The 19,236-nt window shown below is 44.1% G+C and overlaps 1 protein-coding gene across 2 annotated transcripts; it reads right to left on the bottom strand.

The window, feature by feature from the left end:
* Window positions 1–4,290: 4,290 nt before the first annotated feature.
* Window positions 4,291–19,167, bottom strand: dapk2b (death-associated protein kinase 2b). 2 transcript variants are annotated; one of them, XM_030096931.1, is made up of 12 exons: window positions 19,036–19,166; window positions 18,403–18,548; window positions 11,922–12,143; window positions 11,034–11,172; window positions 9,615–9,744; window positions 9,457–9,505; window positions 9,355–9,381; window positions 9,135–9,287; window positions 8,682–8,727; window positions 5,805–5,894; window positions 5,629–5,709; window positions 4,291–5,237 (listed from the first exon to the last, which is right to left on the bottom strand). In XM_030096931.1, exons 2-12 carry the CDS (start codon window positions 18,477–18,479, stop codon window positions 5,160–5,162), a joined length of 1,092 nt encoding a protein of 363 aa, XP_029952791.1. In that variant the 5' UTR covers window positions 18,480–18,548; window positions 19,036–19,166; the 3' UTR covers window positions 4,291–5,159. The 2 variants fall into 2 exon arrangements, with proteins under 2 accessions (XP_029952791.1, XP_029952792.1); XM_030096932.1 differs by lacking the exons at window positions 4,291–5,237; window positions 5,629–5,709; window positions 5,805–5,894 and adding an exon at window positions 5,954–7,574 and having other exon boundaries at window positions 19,036–19,167.
* Window positions 19,168–19,236: the final 69 nt, after the last annotated feature.

Here is a 19,236-nt window from a genome sequence, read left to right as displayed (position 1 = left end):
CAATATGATGTGCCTGAAAAGGACCAGCAGATACTATCTTTTCTTTCATCTAAAAGCCAAATATGGATTGTCCATTTCCTTTCCTAAAGGCTAAATTAGCATAAAGGTTAAAAAATCTTCCATCGGTCTCTATAATTCAATTTTTCCTGAGAATATTCAGGTTGGCAGAACAGCAGGAGGTTCTGGTGTGAGAACAGCATGTTCAGAACACTCGGTAACTTTTGCAGCAGATTGTCACACATTTCCATTTGATCCCTGCAAAGCCAGGGAGGAGTGGACTCATTGTGTTATTATGAACTGCAGCTGATTCATTCACACTCCGCAGAGATAATAGTCCTTTCTGTCAGAGAACAGAGCACCTTTAATTAGGAGACCCGTGAACCCAAAATACATCTCGATCAATCACCAGGAGAGCAGGTTATACAAGCGAAGAAACCGATCGCTCCTTGGCACTGAGGGCTTCAGTTTGTGGGCTTACTGCTCTCAGAAATTCCAGAAAAACCCTGTCAGTCTTGTGTCACTTTCACTCTAGACAGAAATCTACCTGTTCTAGTTTTGTTTCTCTATTTTTGTATAAAATGAGTAATGCACATTTTCTTACTTGCAATCGTGGCAATGATGACCAAACATTAAATAGCTGCACTTAGCAAATTTAGCTGTTTCTTTTGCCCTGACTTTGCAGTGTTGACATTCTGGTCTCCTGAGAAATCGTGACCATTAGTACATTGATCGATGATACAGACAGTACAGGCCTCTACAATTCAGTAGAGTACAATTGATTTTGCCGTCTCCAATAGGTTATCCTCATCTCTTCTAAGGGAAAGAACGGTGTTCAAAGAGCACCTTTGGCTTTCTGCGTGGGTTTATTGATGCTGAATTTCTCATTATGTTCTGGCTCTTTGATTTCTTTTTTAAACGTGAAGGACAGACAGTGAATCGTATCTACTGGAAACTGTAAAAATGAACTGCTATACTGTTGAGCAGCTACATCATACAGTATATAAGTCATAGAGGAGGAGGCCATTATATGTGTGCTTTTATCTCTCAGCTGCATTTCAAGGAATGAATCATCAGTCTTCAGAGACCAATCATGTGAGCGAAGTGATCATCAAGTCCTGACACCACAACATGTCATCAGCTAATTGCCTGTACTTACCCTGGTGACTGGGGACATGATCTGAGATGTTTATGTTCTTGTAACATCCAGACAACACTTTTAAAGCATTTTTGTCCATTACATGAGGGAGCGTGCTAATCCAGGAGCTCCTTTAGTTGAATATATATTCTTCATGGAACTGACCATTAACATGTACTCAGAGGGGGATATTAACATTATGGCAATGCCTCAATTTAGATGTTAAGATTTTTTTTTTTACAGACCACAACAGATCGAACAGCCAGGTTGAAAGTCCTTTTCTTCAAACTAATTTAAAAATAACCCATGAAAACAGTGTGGAGAATGGTCATTACTGTAGATGTACTATCGCCTATATGGAGCCTCCACAAAGTGTTGTCCTGAGGCCAAACTGTGACATGGGTTAGCATGTACTGGGTCACAGTTGTCCTTCAAGCTTATACAACCTGGATGAAAAGGTCAGCCAATCAAATGACACGTTTTACCCTTAAGGTGCCATATATGGGCCATGCACTGCTGTAGTGTGCAGCGCTCTCACTTCCCAGAGAAAAATATCTCCACTTCATCCTCGTATGGAGCCTTTCTGGATCTGCTTGTTCTCTTTATGCATCCATTGGTTTTCTCTAGGTATTCAAATTTCCTCCAAAAATAGGCCATACTAACAGTACAGTGCATAAATGTCAGTGGAATTACATCATGCCTGTTTTTCTTAGTTTAAAATGTGTCAGTTAAATAAACTTGTACATACTGTCCCTACAGAGGAAACTTCCACCTCCTCATGAACCTAATGAAGAATACAATTAATCTCTATAATTGTGTATCGGTGATGCAGTGAGGGGAGTGAAGGCTGCTGACACAGACCTGCCACTCAGTGACGTATCAGGAGCACAGAGCCAGAATATGTCCCCACTCCCCACACCCTTCCCCATTAAGTCTCATTTCCAAGAATAGGGGGCAGACGATGCTCCTGTAGGTATGAATAATGGAAGCCGGCTCCAGGAGCTCATTTCAGAGAGTGATCATCACGCTAACATGCGGCCTAATGATCACACAGATAAAGTGAGAGGCTGGCATTCATGATTAATGCTCTCAGGTCCGTCTCCAGAGCTACACGGCCTCTAACTACATGTACGCTGAGCACACAGCAACAGCTGTATTCAGGAATATAAAACACGGTGTGGACAGAGGACAGGGCAGTGTGTGGTGTAAGCAGTGACAAAATGCAAGATACTGGCAGACACACACCACTAACACCAACCAACAAGTAAAAAGAGAACAGGGGAGAGAAGAGTCACCAGAAGAAAGAAATGGTCCGAAAAGAGGATAAAACTTTGGAATAAAAAAAATCATTTATTTATTTCATATATTATAAGTGATTCAATAACCAACAAACAATACACTTTTCTGTTGTATTCTAATTTCCCAGAGATAAGCCTGTAAACTTAATCATTAAATCTTTTAAAAACACCCATCTTCACGACTGAAAGTTATTCATTCTTTTTTAAATATCTCCACTGACGATTCAAACAGCTCTTATTTCATTTCTCAGTCCAGTCAAATCTACAGTCACGAGTCATTTTACACTATTCAGACTTTATTCTGCAGGACTGACGATTGGGTGGCTCAATCAGTATTGACACATTGTGACCACGAGATGGCGCTATTGTAAAAGACAAGAACTGCATATTCTTGAACCAAACTTGGGCTTGGAGGTTTGAAAGATTCAAATTATATTTTATACAAACATTGAGAGTATTAATTCAATTTTAACTATTTCAGTGTCATTGTAAATGTTGAACTATGAGTTTTAATCCATAGAAATCAGAGTTTTTCTCTTGACCAAAGCCTGTATTTGGATAATTTGCTTAGATGTAAATTTTCATTTTATGCATCAGGATGATACCACATCCCTTAGATTTAACCGCCAGGCTCTTACAGCATCAGCTTGTCAGAGAGGAGTGATCAGAGTCTGCATGGTTTGTTCTGAACCGTCACACATGACAGCTGGGCCTCCCGATGCAGCGCTGAGTCAGACCCTGCTGTAAACATACCTTGAAGGACGTCGTTTTGAGTTGCCCATATGCAGCCTCCTGCTGCTGACAGCACACCTTATTTGTCTGTGTGAACAGATCATCTCCGCATAAGTCTGCTGGCATCCCATGATGCCTCAGAATTGATCCCCGCCATCCCAGCTGCGACTGTTACACGAGATGCTTTGGACTCGAGGGTAATGGATGACTGGAAGGCATGTCATCGCAGTGTCTCGCGGTGACAAAGCTACAAAGTACTCGGCTCATATATCAGTGAGACACGGCTGAAATATTTGCAGCCAGCGGCCTGGTCCGGCGGACCAGGGACACAGGCGAGCACTACGTTTCTCTCGTTTCATTTTATGCCAGTAACTCACATGCTGAACGCAGGAGTACAGTACTGTCTTTACAGGAAAGATTCAGTGTCGTGTAATACACACCCTGTGACTGCAGTGTTTCTGTCTGCCTGGATGAGGAATCCAGGATGAAACTGGAGTACATGATGCAGGGTCAGCCTTATTTTTTAAAGTGTGTGTGCAACGCATACATGAATTTATAACCATGTTTCATTGCATCATTGATCACAGGGCTTTGATCCAGTGTACTGGTATAAAATGCCCAAAGCAAATTTCTCATACAAACAAAGATGTAAAAATCGCTTTATAAAGAAATGGTAATAAAGATTTTTTTTTTTTTTTTTACATTACAAATTATGGGTGGCCACAGTTTTGAACAATGATCTCAAAAGTTACAGATTACAATATGCAACTATCCCAAAATAGGACTTGATTCCTGAGATGTCAGTATTATTCTGTGAAGAGATGCTGCAGCAGAATCGAGACCAGCAGACCTTCAGACTGACCCACTTGTTGATTGCGTCTCAATCGGCACCGTCCGGGTGGAATCGGCCCACTTTGTGCCAATGCCAAGACGTATTTAGTTCAGGGCAAATTATCCCTCCAATCTGTTTCAGCCCGAGTGAGCTCAGACAGCTTTACTGCTGTGAGAATGTGGGCGTCGTCACAGCTGGCACTTCTGATCACACCTGTGGGATTCTTATGTACGATGGGTCAATTACCGACTTCATGTTGACAAAAAAAACCAACACAAGATCATCATGTTCATTAATTTATTGAACATCCTCTTATTACAATTCACACAGGAGTACAGAAACGACAACGGCGGCTCTGTTTGCCGAGCTAAGACACAACAGAGAGTGACCTTAAGACATTTCACCGATTCGTGTGTATTTACACCATAAATACATCAAGACCTTAACATTGCATTAGCAATACATGACAAAAATTAGTTTCACATCTGTAAATGAGGCTTTCATATTCTGCCTTTATGTACACATAAGATGAAATGCAGTTATTATTACATGACAGTGCTGTACAGTGATTCAGCCTGTATTACAAACAGTCAATACGTAGCTCGGTGTTGTGAACAGGCTCAAGGTAATGCATTACTCTTGAGGTTTAAAGTAAACAGTGTGTTTGTACAGACATTTGCGTGGTGTTAAGCAGAACAACATGTAAACGTTTGGTTATGAAGATCTGCTGCCATCTCGCACTAAACGCCTTCAAACCTCCTTTATCTGTCAATACTTTGGACTAAAACACTGCAGTGTCGCTATCAAAATGAAAGAGGCAGGTTTGAACTCTGTGAAACAGCCGAAGCACTTTTAAGACTGCGGTTATCAGAAGAAACCGTCCGATTGCGCTTTGCTTCCTGTCAGTAACACTTCACGTTTCTGTGACTGAAAACTGTAAATCTAACATGGGGGTGGATGATAATATCCAACAGACAGCACGCGCCTGGTTTTCAGGATGAAAAAGACAAATTCAGTTGCATTGATCTTTAACAAAGAAAAAGAAAAGTTGCCTCTTCAGATCATCTTTTTTGGACAAGTGCGAGCTGCAGAGTTCCTCAAATTTCACTGATTCACTGTTTCACAACCGTAACAGAGTCCAAACACACATTTGACTTTGCTCTCAGGAAGTGCTGCTTCTCTTTCTGGTCCTCGGTCTGATCGTCAGTATTTCTTCTTCCTGGTCACTCTCACAATCCCTCTAATGAAAATAATATAAAACAACACATTTGATTGAAGAAACAACAAATGGGAAAATGTGTACGTATTTGTCTTTTGGTTGATTAGAACACTGTACAAAAATACTGGAGGAATTCAGGAAAACTTCTTGAGTAATAACATTAAAGCAGCTACCGCTATACCCTCTAATTAATCACTTAATATATATAAATTATTTGCCTTTACACTTAATACAACTCATTTTGAAAATGCTTGATTTCATTTTCTGTCAATTTACTATCAGATGAAGCACCATTAATTTCACTGTATAGGTGTGAATGCAATAACAATAAATTCTTTCTGATCATATCTGATCATAAAATGTATGTTAATTTGAAGTATTTCATGCTGTATTTGTGACCGAGCATCTCTACCTGGTCCTGTTCAGGCAGCTTCTGGCTTTTCTTCATGATCCGTGTTAAGTGGTTGCACAGAGCTACGATCCTGAACGAGAGCTGGTGGACAAATACAAACCAACACAGAGTCAGTTCACCTCTAAAAATCCTGATCTTCTGTGAGGAAATTATCTTGAAAAGTGTTTTCGGTTTACCTTCCACCTCCGCCTGGCGTATTGTCTCCTGAAGTTCTCTAGATTGACCACCGAGAGCCGCTTGACCATGGCCTGTCTGGGATTCAGAGGCTGCAGACACACACACAGAGAAACAGCTGCAGAGGAAATACTTTCCAGTATGCAAACAAACCTTTCAATAAAACCCTGAGATCTCACACTACCAAAAATAAGAAATGAGGAACTTGAATGTAAAAGAAATTATCAAAGTTTATTTCAGGCTTGACAACAGAGTTGAAACAAAGTGCTCATGAAAAGAGAAACAAGAGATGCTTAAAGAAAGTTTTTTTTTTTTTTTAAATCCAATATATGATCAAGTATGAGTCTATCATAGATGTTTTGACAAGGAAAACATCTCCAAGAAAAACAATTCAAATAAATTAAATCGACTCTTAATAAAAGTGCACATTTGCTTCCATAAAAATCCATCCCTTAAAAAAGTGGCACACGTCATGTTACAAATGAGGTCAGTAAAAAAAGAAAGTAAGAAAGTGCATCAAAACACAGCTTGAAATACAGAACTGGAGGAAAGAAAATCTAATGACTTTCAGATCACTTCATTCAATCCTGCATCGTCTTCTGGCCTTGACTCAGTAAAATCCTTCAAACACTCTTCAATAAATATCAATTTGTTAGAATAAATAATAATAAACCTCAATCAAATTGAGTAATACATTATTAAATCTAGTTTTTAGTCGTACAGTTTCTATTTTAAGAAAATTCTTGTATTGTGCTATAATTTACCGAAAACTTAGTTGAGTTTATTAGGAAAAAAAATCCTGTTTTAAACTGTATTTAAATCCATTTCTTTACCTGAACAAGCAGACAAGATGCAGTGTGCGAATATAATATATCAAAGGTGGTGGTTAGAAAGTTTCTTTTCTTTATTCTCTGGAAAAACCAAGTTAGTGTTAGTAAGTTAGATCAACTCAAACTTATTGTTTGTATAAAATGTGCAGACATGACGTCTTTCTTCCCTTGTAAAGCATCGTTTGCATTTTTTTAAAAAAGGTATAATGTTGTGCATTTGTCCACACAAGTAAAGACTTATAGACATAAAGAAATTGTATATTTTGTCAATAAAGTCAAGTTTTTCCCGGATGTGTTTGTCAGGCGGACTTAGTGAGAGGCAGGCTGTTGGACCTCCGGACTCAGTTCTCCTCCACAGGCCTGCTCCAGCAGCTCCTTCAGCGCACGCTTCACATCAGTACCGACGCCGTGGCCGCGGACGCCGCCGCCACCGGCTCCGTCGGGATGCAGGGAGCTCATCACTTCCTGCAGCCACTGCAGCTCCGAGTTCAGCTCCTGCCTCAGGGCGTCCAGCTGCCGCTGCCTGTGGCCGTGCTTCCCGCCGATGCTCTCCAGACAGGCGTCGACGGCCTTCATGTCCTCCTGCAGGACCCTCCTGGTGGCTTCCACTTTTCGGAACTCGTAGCTGGCCTGCGAGAGCCGCTTCCTCGCCGTCTCGCTCTCCTCTCTGTACCGGGCCTCTTTCCCGCTGTAGACGGAGAGCAGCGTGTCTACGTCGGCCTGCAGAGCGCGGCGGGCTCCCGCCACCTCCGACAGCCCGGCCTGCATCAGGCCGATGTCCTCCACCACGTGAGCGAAGCGCTCGAAGTTGGCGTACGTGTTGTTCTGCGCCATGCTGGAGTGCGACTGGATGGTGTACTCCTTTAGACGCTTGGTCTTCAGCTGCTCGGCCTTCTTCTCGGCTTCGGGGGCAGCGCTGCCTTCGTCCTGGGGGTCCCAGGACTTCAGAGGGTGGAGGAGGAGGAGGAGGAGGAGGGGGACACTGAGTGAGAGGCTGTCTCATTGTTGCATCTCGAGAAAAAGCACGCACAGCAGTGAAAAATCCCAGCAGGCGCGGCTTTGTGGGATTAGTGTGTGACCCTACAGCGGCAGGTCAGAGGGTAAGGGCGCCGAATAACAGCAAACATTCCTGCTGAGTGTGTAACGCTTCCAGGCTTCATGCTTTGCGTCCAAACAGGATGAGGACTCCACATCAGAAACACCGTCCACATGCATCTCGGCAGCCGGGGAGGGAGCGCGCCTCTTCAACACACACTGTTAGCATTTCCATGCCGTTACAACACGATTAGTGAGATCCTCCTCCAGTCTGTCTTCAGTCTCTTGTGATAAAACAAGACTTTCAGGCGGCTGAAGCTTGTAAAAGATGAGCTGAGGTAGTTGTTTGGACAAATACAGTCTGATATCAACATCTAAAACAATATTCTTCTAAAACGCCACCCGTTTCCTCAGAACTTTGAATGCAAATTGTAATTAAATATCTAAAACTCGATCAAAATCAAACCGCATCATCAGGAGCCACTTATCTGGCGTTACAAACCAAACTGTGTTTAGATTACACATAAAACAATTCAAGAAACAGCATCCGGGGCCTGTAGTTCACAGAACAGTTTATAAAATAAAACAATGTGTATTTAAATGTGTAAACAATTGTAGAGGAATAGAAATGTTCCACTGCTGCGCAAGTACCTGAGCAGAGTTAAAGGTTTGACTTGTGAAGGTTTAGTTTCAGAGAACAAGGTTTAGTGTTTTAACAAACGAGAAAAACTGTAACAGAATATAGAGAAATTACAGTGCAGTATGTTTCTAATAATCCAGAACATCGCAGCCGGAGGTGTGTACTCTGGGACCTTGAGACTGCGGCCACATTTTTTGGAAAATTGAAAGATTGATTAGCTCCTGCTCCTCGACGTGACCTTTATCCACGTGTCGGCTTCGAAATGAAAACCACATTTCCTGTTTTGCTCTATTTCTTTGCTCGGACGTGAAGTAGTGACAGCGGCATTAGAGAACGCGAGGCATGCTGCAGCGCAACACAAACCCAGCACATACCTTGATCCAGGGGTGATTCAAGGCGTCTTGTATCGTCATCCGTTTTCTGAAACAATGAAAAAGATGAAGAAAAGCCTTCAGAAGGGCAAACACATCCTAGCAGGTTCATCAGACAAAGACCGAGCAGGTCAGCTGTGAATTAGGCTGAAGTCTCGGAGGACGAGTCAAGCCTCACATTCACAGGAGTATGAAGTTTCCAGGAAGTTTATTTAAATGGAAACACATGTCAGGAAACCAGGTTCCTTTGGTGCAAAAAGGAAAGATAAGAATCCCTCTTGTCTGTAATCATTAGAGTAATTAGAGTAAGCTCGTTTAATTTGGCTCATCACATTGGTCCAAATTCCTACTGACTGGCCTTTCGTGCTGATTTGGTTCTGGTCTGCGCCGTTGGGATTTATTAGAGCAAAGCTCCCATTGCTGTGCGTCCAGCTCTTCAGCCTCCCATTGTTTTACCTCGTGTCTTTCTCCAGTAGCTGTTTGATGAAGCTCTTGGCCAGCTCGCTGGTGTTGCTGAAGAGCTCCTCGTCAAACTCGTAGTTCATGGCGGAGATGTTCCCCAGCGTTTCCTGTTTGGTGTCACCGAGGAAAGGCGACGCGCCGCTCAGCCTGAAACGACGAGAACTCCTTTGATAAGTCCTCAATCACACCGAGAGGCGCGTTAATGAACACTTACAGTATATAAGTGATGACTCCGATGCTCCTGTGGAAAAACGCAACACTGTTAATCCCAAGTTATGCTGCTGAAGCTGAGGGAGAGGCGAGTCGAAGCTCTCACCACATGTCGGCCTCCAGTCCGAGCGGCTCGTAGTTCACTATCTCCGGAGCTGAAAATAGACCGGACATGCTCAGCATCACAAACAGCATCGTATCAACCCACCGACTGCACCGCAGCACAAACGTATCTCAGATGGTTAAAAAAGAAATCTCACTCACCGACAAATTCAGGCGTGCCAAAAATGTTTTTGAAATCGGCCCCGGCCTCTATTTTGTGCGCCAGTCCAAAGTCTATGAGTTTGATTCGGGGTAGAGAAACATTCCTGTCCAGCAGCATTATGTTTTCAGGCTGCGGAGATCCAAAGAGAACAAAACATGGAGGGACGTTTATCAGAAGAGGTTCAGTAAAAAGAGACTGGGTATAACACACAGCCAGTGAAACTAATTACCTGGGAAAAGCTGCCTTTTGTGTCAGCGTTAAAAAGACAATCACATTTGTTAGTGCGCAATAATAGTAGCAAAAGTTTAAGTCTTGGCAAATTCTCTCGACTCAATAGTGCAGATACGGTGCTTTAGGGGGGAAGCCTGTCAAATTTACTGGAAACACAGGAAAATATCAAGTTTTCACATGTAACAAAACAGCCCTCCAGCACAGGCTTGACCCACAATGCCCCAAATGTGTGTCAACCTTATGACTGATTCTCTCATTATGTTGAGCTGAAGTTACATTAGTTTTGGGGGGAAGGTGACGACAGAAAGAAGCAGAAATGTTTGTTTTGAGCTGCTGGGATCACCGGTACAGTGATGTTTACTCAGTTAAAGTAGGACGTGTTGACTGTCAGGAGGACTGAGTTGGTTCATTAGTAATGAGGTGCTCACTATCAGTAAACAGGAGTTTAGTGAAAGATTACCAGCTAAGGCAGGACTAACACTAACAGTCCAGCGAAGGGGCCAGCATAAAGCTGTTGCAGCTGTACGGCTCGATTCATTCTACCATGGAAGCAACCGGTAGCCGCCTGCTTCCGATCCCAGAAATCTGAGCTGTTTTCAATGTTGGGAAGGAAATAATCACAAACCTGCCTGTTAGAGGTCAGTATCCTGAAGGCAGCATCAAGGATCTCAAGTTTACTTTTCAATAGTGCTTTAAGTAGTTTTTAAGTAAATTAAACAAAGATGTTATTTTGAATGAAACACAGTGTAATATTTTCAATCATAGTAAGAAAAAGCATATAAAAAGTAGTGCTGTTACAGAAATATTACTTTAAAATATGTCAATCTCTGCACTGAGACTTCTTTTCTTTTCATTGATTGCCAGATAAAATGCATGAAGCGCGACGAGCAGCTGCAGCTGCAGAGAGACAGAGCGGCGGCTTTCGCAGAGCGATGCAGGCGTCACTGCTCTCTGAATGTGAAGATAACCTTGTGGTGTCGGTATCCGAGAGTCTGGACGGCAGCCACGGTAAACAGGAAGGATGGTGTGAATCAGAACACAGAGACTCCAGCCACACGTACAAAAGACACCTGCTATATGCGTTCGACATTGAGTCCTGCATCACTCTGCACGTGCGTATCTGTACAGTCGCTGTATTTTTAATCTTGAGCACATTTTTACCAGCGGAGCAAAGCAGCACGTTGTACCTTTAAATCAAAATGTGCAATCCTCTTGGAGTGGAGGTACTGGACTCCATCTAGGACCTGTTTGATAAACTGAGTGGCCTCTTCCTCGCAGAGAGACTCCTTCTGAGCCAAGAAGTCAAAAAGCTCTCCTCCAGAGACCCTGCAACACATAAACACACACATACACACACTCGGGTGACTGTGGGCTCAGATAATCAGGACTAAAGGCCTCTCAAGCACTTTATCTGGAGTGTGTCCTCAGGAATTAGATACTCAAGTCCTGGATGCCTCAGATATGTTTGTTTGTGGTGACAACTCGGCGCTGCTTTGTCGGTGAATCTTTGCAGGTCTCCTGAACCCTAATGAAGCTCGTGTAAAGCGTCAATACCGACGCTGGCGGTCCATATGCTGCGTTTCTTTACACACTCCGCAGTGACTGAAAGACGGTTTGTCAACCTCCGTCTAGCAGTCTGTTAACAGTCACAATGATTCCCCGTTAATTTGAATCAAACGAGTTTCCAGCATGTCCTAATTAGGCCCCGCATGTTCCCAGGCTGTCAGCGGACTGGGATGGGGGCCCGTTTCAAGGGCCTCCGTTTGAATACAGGCACTATTGACTCTGTCAGAGACACTGGGTTCTTTCTGGCCGGCGGTCTTCAACAAACACCGCTTCCACAAACAATACGTGTACACAGAAATAAACCGACAGATTAGAACGGGAACGCCAGCGCCGGGGTCACGGCAGGGTGGGGGGTTTCGGCAGTTTACGAGCACTGACCTCAAAGATTCAACTGCGGACAGTTTATTTTTAAATTGAAACAATTGCAACGTACACTGGTGAGCCATAACATTAAGACCTCCTGCCTCAGATGAAGAGACGCCATAATGATAATGTTTTCTGGGACTCACAGTTCGAGGATGAGCACCACGTCCGTGCGGTTCTCGAACACATCGTGCAGCGCCACCACGTTGGGGTGCTGCAGCTGCTGCAGGATGTCCACCTCCCGCTCGATCTCCTCCCGCCTCACGCCTCGCCGGCTGGCGCGGCTCTGCCGCTTCTTGATGAACTTGGCCGCGTATTCGGCGCCCGTGCTCTTCTCCGTGCAGCGCTTGACGATGGCAAACTGCCCACTGCGGACACACAAAGACAACCAGCGATTTACGTTAATGGTGCTGAATGATTCCAAACAGCTGGCATTAAATGATCAAGGGAATAATTCAAGTTTAACCTCCGTGAAACTCCAAGAATAAAAAAATAATAATTTTCAGAAATATTCAAATTTGCCCAGGCAAATCAATACATGTGACATTTAACTGTTGTCCTCAAGAAGTATGCCAATCTAATGATGATTTAGCATCTTGTTTTTTTTAGATCCGTCACACTTAACAACAGGATGTGACTTTACAGACAACAGAGAGGAAGCTGAGTGACAAACACGGCTAAAATACTGTGCTACAGTCCATCTCTTCCTGTTTCCTGGCAACACAGAGAACAATCAGACAGAGGCTCAGTCCTCCCACCGCATCGAGCTTCCTGCCAAAACTTCTAGCCATCCTCCAGCGTTCAGCCCTCTGAAAAAAAAAAAAAATCCCCAAACTGAATATTTCCCAACAGAGGTGTGGCTGGGAGACGCTCGCTGGATCAGTGCTTTCTTGTTTTACATGTTACAACCAATGGTTGTGTGCTAAACAGACCGCCAGTTAACAGAGTGGAATATATTCCTTTGCGGTCACTTCCTATTAAAAAACATTATTTTACATTTCATTCCACCACTAGATGTGTTAAGAATGAAGCTGCTTTTGCTGCATGAGATTGTGGACAATTTATTCACTTTCTCTGAGCTTCTCTGTACAAACTCTGTCCTGCTGGATGTGAAGCATCTGGTTTTCCTCCAGATGTGATGATTGACTTCAGGCCAAAAAGTGAAATTTTGGTTGTATCAGACAGGAAAATCTTAAGTGTCCTCCAGCTGCCTTTTGACAAACATGCAGTCTGCTGTCGGATAGTCATTGGAGTGTTGTCTGATATGATCTTCTGAGAGCTTCTTCAGCTCCAGAAGGAAACACTGGAGTTATTCTGTGGTCCATTCGCTCTCGGACATTAATCTCACCAACTTCAGATTTCTGACTGATCCAACAATAGTCCTGCCAGGATGACTGGTCTCATTTCTTTTAAGGAGTCTTGTGAAAGAGAGTAAATTTCTCTGTTAACCATTAACTCAGGAAATGATACGTAGTGGTCCCAGATGATGGCGGGCGCTGTGCTGTAGAACAGCAGCAGTTTCTCCTGTAAGCTTCTCCAAATCCGTACCTTCAAACATTATTATGGCTCAGAGGTTGCCCTGAAATGCAACCCTTACTGTGACCTTTGACATCCAGACTATTGTGAACCACCTGTAGTCAATTATTTCAGTTTATCACTGTTGGAATTCAATTAAGTTAAAGTCAATTATACAAATTTCATCCAGCTCTCTATGTGTCACTTCAAAGCATAAGCACACTTTCGCCTTGTCATTTTGACATTTCTGTGGAACCTTGTGACGGATAATGAATTCAACCAGTTGTAGAATAACACTTAACAGATGTGGAGAAGGTGAAAGGAATGTGCAAACTTTCCAAACCGACTGAATGTTTGCAAGTTCTGACGTGCCGTGACACTCCGAGATCTCCCAGCGAGGCAAAACCCACAATATCAGGCTGACATTTTGTACATTTCTGGAGTGACTGCCCACACAGAGAGTCTGATGTGGCTGCGACGGGCTCCCCAGACTGTGTCAATACTGAGCTAAGAATAGCCGAGCACAGGCCGACTCTCCACCTGCTGCCACTGCCGGGGAGGAAGCAGCCTGCCGAGGCCGGCAGCGGGAAGACGAGCTGCTGGATGCGACCGTGCTGTCGCTTCGGTGGAAAGACCTCACGCAAACAAGATAACGTATGAGGGAAAGAGGTTCAACCTGCATTTTCCTCCCCAAGCTTGATAATATGGGATGGTGGAGTCAGCTTGCTCTGTCTGAGGCACACCCTGCACTGTGCTTTTCCAGCTCTGCAACCACATCCAGTAAAAGCCTGGCTTCAAAACAACAGACGATAAATTCAAAATGAAAAAAGAAAAAAAAAAATGGAATGAATGTAATACTTTTGGGTATTAAACCACTGAAAACTCACAATTCACACTTGTGAGCCTCGTGTTCTGAATCACATTAGATTACTCAGTTATGTCACGAGTGTGTCTAATAAAAAAGAAAAGGAATTTGATGAATGGATATTAGTCCTCCGCGCCGCTTTCAGGCTCATGGAAAGCTCGCTGCTCAACCACAAAGCCTCAGGTAGCTTTATCATTTGATCCATGCATGAACATGTCCCAAGAGAGAGTGCTGCAGAAGACTGTACACTGCTACAATGGTCCGCAGAGTCACGTTCACATGCTGCTGCTGCTGCTGAGGAAAAATAAAAAAAACGCAGCGTCTGGGGCGACGAAGCGCCAGCAGCGTGGAATCCCAAACGCTCCCTCTGTCTGTTCTATTCACAGGATATCTCCACCCCTGAGTCCCTCCCCTGAAGAGCTGACCCCGTTCGACGTGACGATGATAATGTGAGAAATGAAGAGGAGGGTAAATCACTCAATGGACTCCAGTTGTAAAAACAGACGTCGAGGGGAGGAGCTGTCACGGGGCAGGGGGGCCAACGGCAGAGCACGATACGCCTACGAAGCAACGCCGACGACGGATACTTTAAAAATCAGAACACAGTGGGAAGCAGTCAGCTCGAGAGGGACGAAAAGTGTGTTTCACAGATAATGCAATTGTCTGAGATGCATCTGGAGGATCAGGAACGTGATCAGAAACGTGCTCCACACGAATGTCAGCGCCGTGTTGTTTCTGCAGCGCGGGGCGACAAGAGGAGATGCAGGGAGTGGTATTCCACAAACGGGCCTGGCGTGCCGTCAGTCTTAGCCCTAAGCCGGCCGCTGGGGCTGAAAGGACCATCTCTCCGCAGAGTTTCCACTTCCAACAGCTGAAGGTCATTATCCACAGCCAAGGTTGCGGGGAATGCTTGGACAAGCGGCGCCGGCCCAATATTTAAACACATTTCTCAAGCGAGTAACCTCTGGGGCGGCCCGGCTGAGACCGCCAGATTCATAATTAACCAAACCCTGTCCCCAAACATCCCCTTAATCTTCATGTCAAGAGCTGAGGAGGGAGCAGCCCAGACCAGATGACTCACCGCTTCACAAAACACAATTCCTCTTGTATTATGTGTTACCTTGTGCAAGAATACAAACAATTTTTAAGGAACTTCATTTGCTACTTATGTCATATCTGTCAACATTTCCGCTTCCAGAGTGTTCGGGATTCTTTGGATTCCTCTGGGTTTTTAAGTGCCTCCCTGTCAGCAGTGTGTGTGTGAGGATCCGCCGGGCTGCTCGGCGATAGTAATAAGATGACCTCTGTCAAATGGGAACTCTGGGAATGTCCCAAAGGTCACAGTGGGGCTTCCCTCTTGTCAGGCCACACTGGAAAACAACACATTTTTCTCTCCTTATTTAACAGCAGGAATTTTGTTTGTCTGAGCTGACAGCGCGCCGTCTTGTGCTGCTGCAGGTCTGCTCGCCTGCGCCACACGCACACCGTGGAAAGAACATCTCCTTGGAAAAGTTCGAGGACGTTTTTACCGCGGTGTTCATTGGCAGCACCTGTCTGCCGGACGACCGTCGGCTCTTTTCACTTCAACACATCAAACGTGTGAAATGTACATCAGTGTCCCGTCCGCAACCTTTCTGAACACATATGATCGGTATCAGTGCTGGATTATAAGCAGTAATAGTGAAATTACTCGGCATATCCGTGTGATGAGATGCGACCTTTTCACGCCCAAAACAACTGACAATGGTTTAACAACGTGAAAAACATCAGGAAGTCCGAGATTCAACCGAACTTTTCCAAAAGTCTGTGGAGTCCTGAACTCTGTTCTGGCTTGCAGAGACGGCGGCACACCCTAACCAACACCGTTTGACAGTGACTCACAAAGTTCTCACTGTTTATTCCAGTAAACGTATGTATCTCTCAGGTGTGACGATCGCCTGTCAGCCGTGTCACGCTGCCACACTTCCTACTGTGTGTCGCCTCGGGTGGACGGGGAGACAGGTACGGTCGGCGGCAAGATTGGTTTACTCAAAACTGTGCGTCATTAGTGGAAATAACTCTGGGTACTCCGGTGTGACATTAAAATCTGTCATCAGGAGGACCGAATGATGAATTAACTTTCCTCCAGGACATCTTACACTGTCCCCCCTACACACACAGATCAGCTTACAGCCCCCTTTTATTGAATTTCCACACCCGCTTGAAAGGACAATTGAGTAATAGCTGTAGTAGTGCGGTGTGTGGGAGGGAGCTCTGAACGGAACTGTGAAGATGGATCTTCCTATGCGCACTAGAAAGCAGTCACAACAACGCAAAACAGCTGAAGAAAAAAAAAACATACAAACGATGAGGAAATAACGCCACACTATGAGGCAGCAAAGGTTTTTTTTCAGTCACAGGCAGCTGCGGCTTTAAACCACAGCAGCTCGCAGTTCCTGAATCTCACGAAGGTGAAGTTCAGAGAGAAAACTGCTCTTTAAAGGCTGAAAAACAACTCGGTGATTTTCGGCGTTTAGACTGTAGACAACAATTAAACATCAAACAACATTCAAAAGCATTTTCAAACCTTTTTGAACAGCAAACAGTTATTTCATTCAGGTAATGCTTCTTAATTTTTTTCTAAATCTTTGTAAAAGGGTCAAAGATTATCAGTGACACGTTGAAAAATTAAACGGATTATTAACTAATGCAGTGCATAAGAGCCAAGCTTTGGAGGTGACAAGCTGCCAAAACAGTATAAAAAAGTAAAGAGCATTTTATGCCATTACAAATGTTAGAAAATCATCTACAAAGTGGTCTTTATCGTCATTAGTATCTATTAAAGCCAAATGGTTGAATTAGTAGTATTTTGATGATGATAACTTAGCTCAGCAATCAGAACACACCCCATATATGACTGAGCATTATCCTCAAATCCTCCCCATGAGCAACTTATAACTGACTTATTAACCCTCAGTAAGTGTGTAGCTAACTACTCACAATTATCAAATATAATGATCACAGTGGTTTATTTATTGATTATAGCTTAGCCTTTGCAGAGCGTTGATTGTTAATTCCTCCGTCCTCCGCATGGCTTTTCACAGCTTTGGCTCTTCTTTGGGTTTCTGGGGTGTTTTTGGTTGGTGATCAGGTCCACTGAGCACTTTCTGTAAACCTGCTCATCACATGGTTTTCACCATTGTTTAGTTAAGTACTCAATCATACTGCTTCTTTGAGAGACTCACTACACCACCTTGTGGTGCGAACTTGTATTGACCGACTAAACAGATTTGTAAAGCTGAATAACGTCGCTGACTCAGGTGGGAACACATCATAAAACCGTCTTTTAGATGACCGCTGGATGATTTTGTCTGATCTGTCATGCTATATCATCATATATTGATGTACACTGAAATCAAACATTAATTTTTTTTTTTTTTTTTACTTTAGTACTAATGTATTAAACATTAAAAATGTTCACAGTTATCTTCAGATTTCTTGTCAATGGAACCAAAATTGAAAGTCGTACTCATTGTTTGCATTGATGAAATGATCGATAAACCATACACGAGTCTGAATACTCCATGAAGGCTCTCATAGTGAAATAAACACGGTTGCTGGAAACTCTTCCTCCTCTAGAGCAGCCGTTTCAGCTTCAGCTTTCAGGTCTAGGTGTATCAAAGACGCTCTGCAGAAAGTGGCCATTAAAGGCTTGGATTAATAATGAGAGGTTAACGGTCGCAGGGCTTTCCTTTAACACCCACTCCATCTGTTAACAGACGCCTCATATGCCCGAGCCGTCTTTCCTTGCAAAATGGATGAGCAGCTTCCTCAAAACCGCGCTGCACCCGGCCAGCTTCCTTTAACCGATTTCCCCCAAGAGGTCACCGCTTCCTTGATGTCTGCTCTGCACAGGGCTGATTACACACTCAACACCTTGATCCTCCACCCTGAACCACCAGCTGCTGCTGAAGCAGCCGGTCAGCATTTCATTTTCGCACCTCGCCTCACGAAGTCGTCACCAGGTTTTGTTTTCTCAGCCTGCGTTTACCTTTAAGAGTTTCTCCCGCTTTAAACTTCCACCTACTTTGTGCGTGGACACTCCCAAGTTCAAGCTTCAACAAGCCAGCTGTTTGCATACTTAGGTACACAGAAGGATCCCCTGCGTCAAGCGGCGAAAACTCATGCAGCACTTGAGGAGGATTTCACAACATCTGAAATTAAACAATATTAAGCGAAATTAAGCGATATTCAAGAATGATTCTCACCTTCCCAGCTCTTGACCGATTTCATAGAAATCATCCACATTCTGTTGCTTGAAAATGGCCATGCCAGGTGTCTTCATTGATGTCGGTCGGTCCTTGATGTGCTGCCCTGCCGATCAGCCTCTCTGTCTTTCACTGGAGGTCCAACCCTGCCGACACAAAGAGGTTGATCTTTACTGCAGTGAAGGGAGAGCGTCCGCGACGTGTCCCAGCTTGCTGTGAAGCATTCAGACCTGTACCTGTTCTCACCGTTAGTCCGCCTTTCACTAACTGCTGATCGCCGGCTGAGAAGTTCAAGACTTGCAATTGTGTCAAGCAGGCGGTTGCAGCCGCGTTTTACGGGATTAGAAATAAAAAAGAAAAGTGCCTTTCTGAGTAATTGGGGCAGGGCATGCTTTGTGAAACGGCCCATCTGGTAGAGAGAGAGCTGGCTTTGACTGAAACGTAGACTTTGTAATCATAAAACCATGGCCATTATTAGAGCTGTGAATAACAAGGCAGGAACAACAGAATCATGACCTGCACAGTAAGGGAGGAAAACACACACATGTGATGTAAACACAAAGTAAACATGCTCACACCTGAAACACCTCTGTGAAACTTCCTACTGGGTCAGTTTCACACGTCGCCTCTTACCTTCTGTTGAACTTGCATCCAGTCCCTCTACAGCTGCTGTGCTCCCCTCATGGCTGCAGCCGAGCGAGAACAGGGCTCCTTCAGCGTCTGGCTTGTTTTCTGTCACTTGCGGCCGCACCATCGGGCTTTTGTGTCAGCAGAGGTCCCTCCCCCTCACGGCTCCATTATGAAACTGCAGCAGGAGGGAGAAATGACTGTCAG

The sequence above is a fragment of the Salarias fasciatus genome, chromosome 7 (assembly GCF_902148845.1).
Source record: "Salarias fasciatus chromosome 7, fSalaFa1.1, whole genome shotgun sequence".
Lineage (NCBI taxonomy): Eukaryota > Metazoa > Chordata > Actinopteri > Blenniiformes > Blenniidae > Salarias > Salarias fasciatus.
The sequence above is the reverse complement of the archived record's forward strand: the minus strand, read 5'-3'. Positions and strand labels throughout refer to the sequence as shown.

Excerpts from the sequence above, each read along its gene's own strand:
- dapk2b (XM_030096932.1), bottom strand. The coding sequence starts at position 18,479 with ATGAAGACACCTGGCATGGCCATTTTCAAGCAACAGAATGTGGATGAT. Across the intron at positions 9,745-11,033 it reads TTGCACATTTTGATTTAAAG|CCTGAAAACATAATGCTGCT; the intron begins GTACAACGTGCT and ends GGATCTCCGCAG. Across the intron at positions 7,575-8,681 it reads TGAATCACCCCTGGATCAAG|TCCTGGGACCCCCAGGACGA; the intron begins GTATGTGCTGGG and ends CACCCTCTGAAG.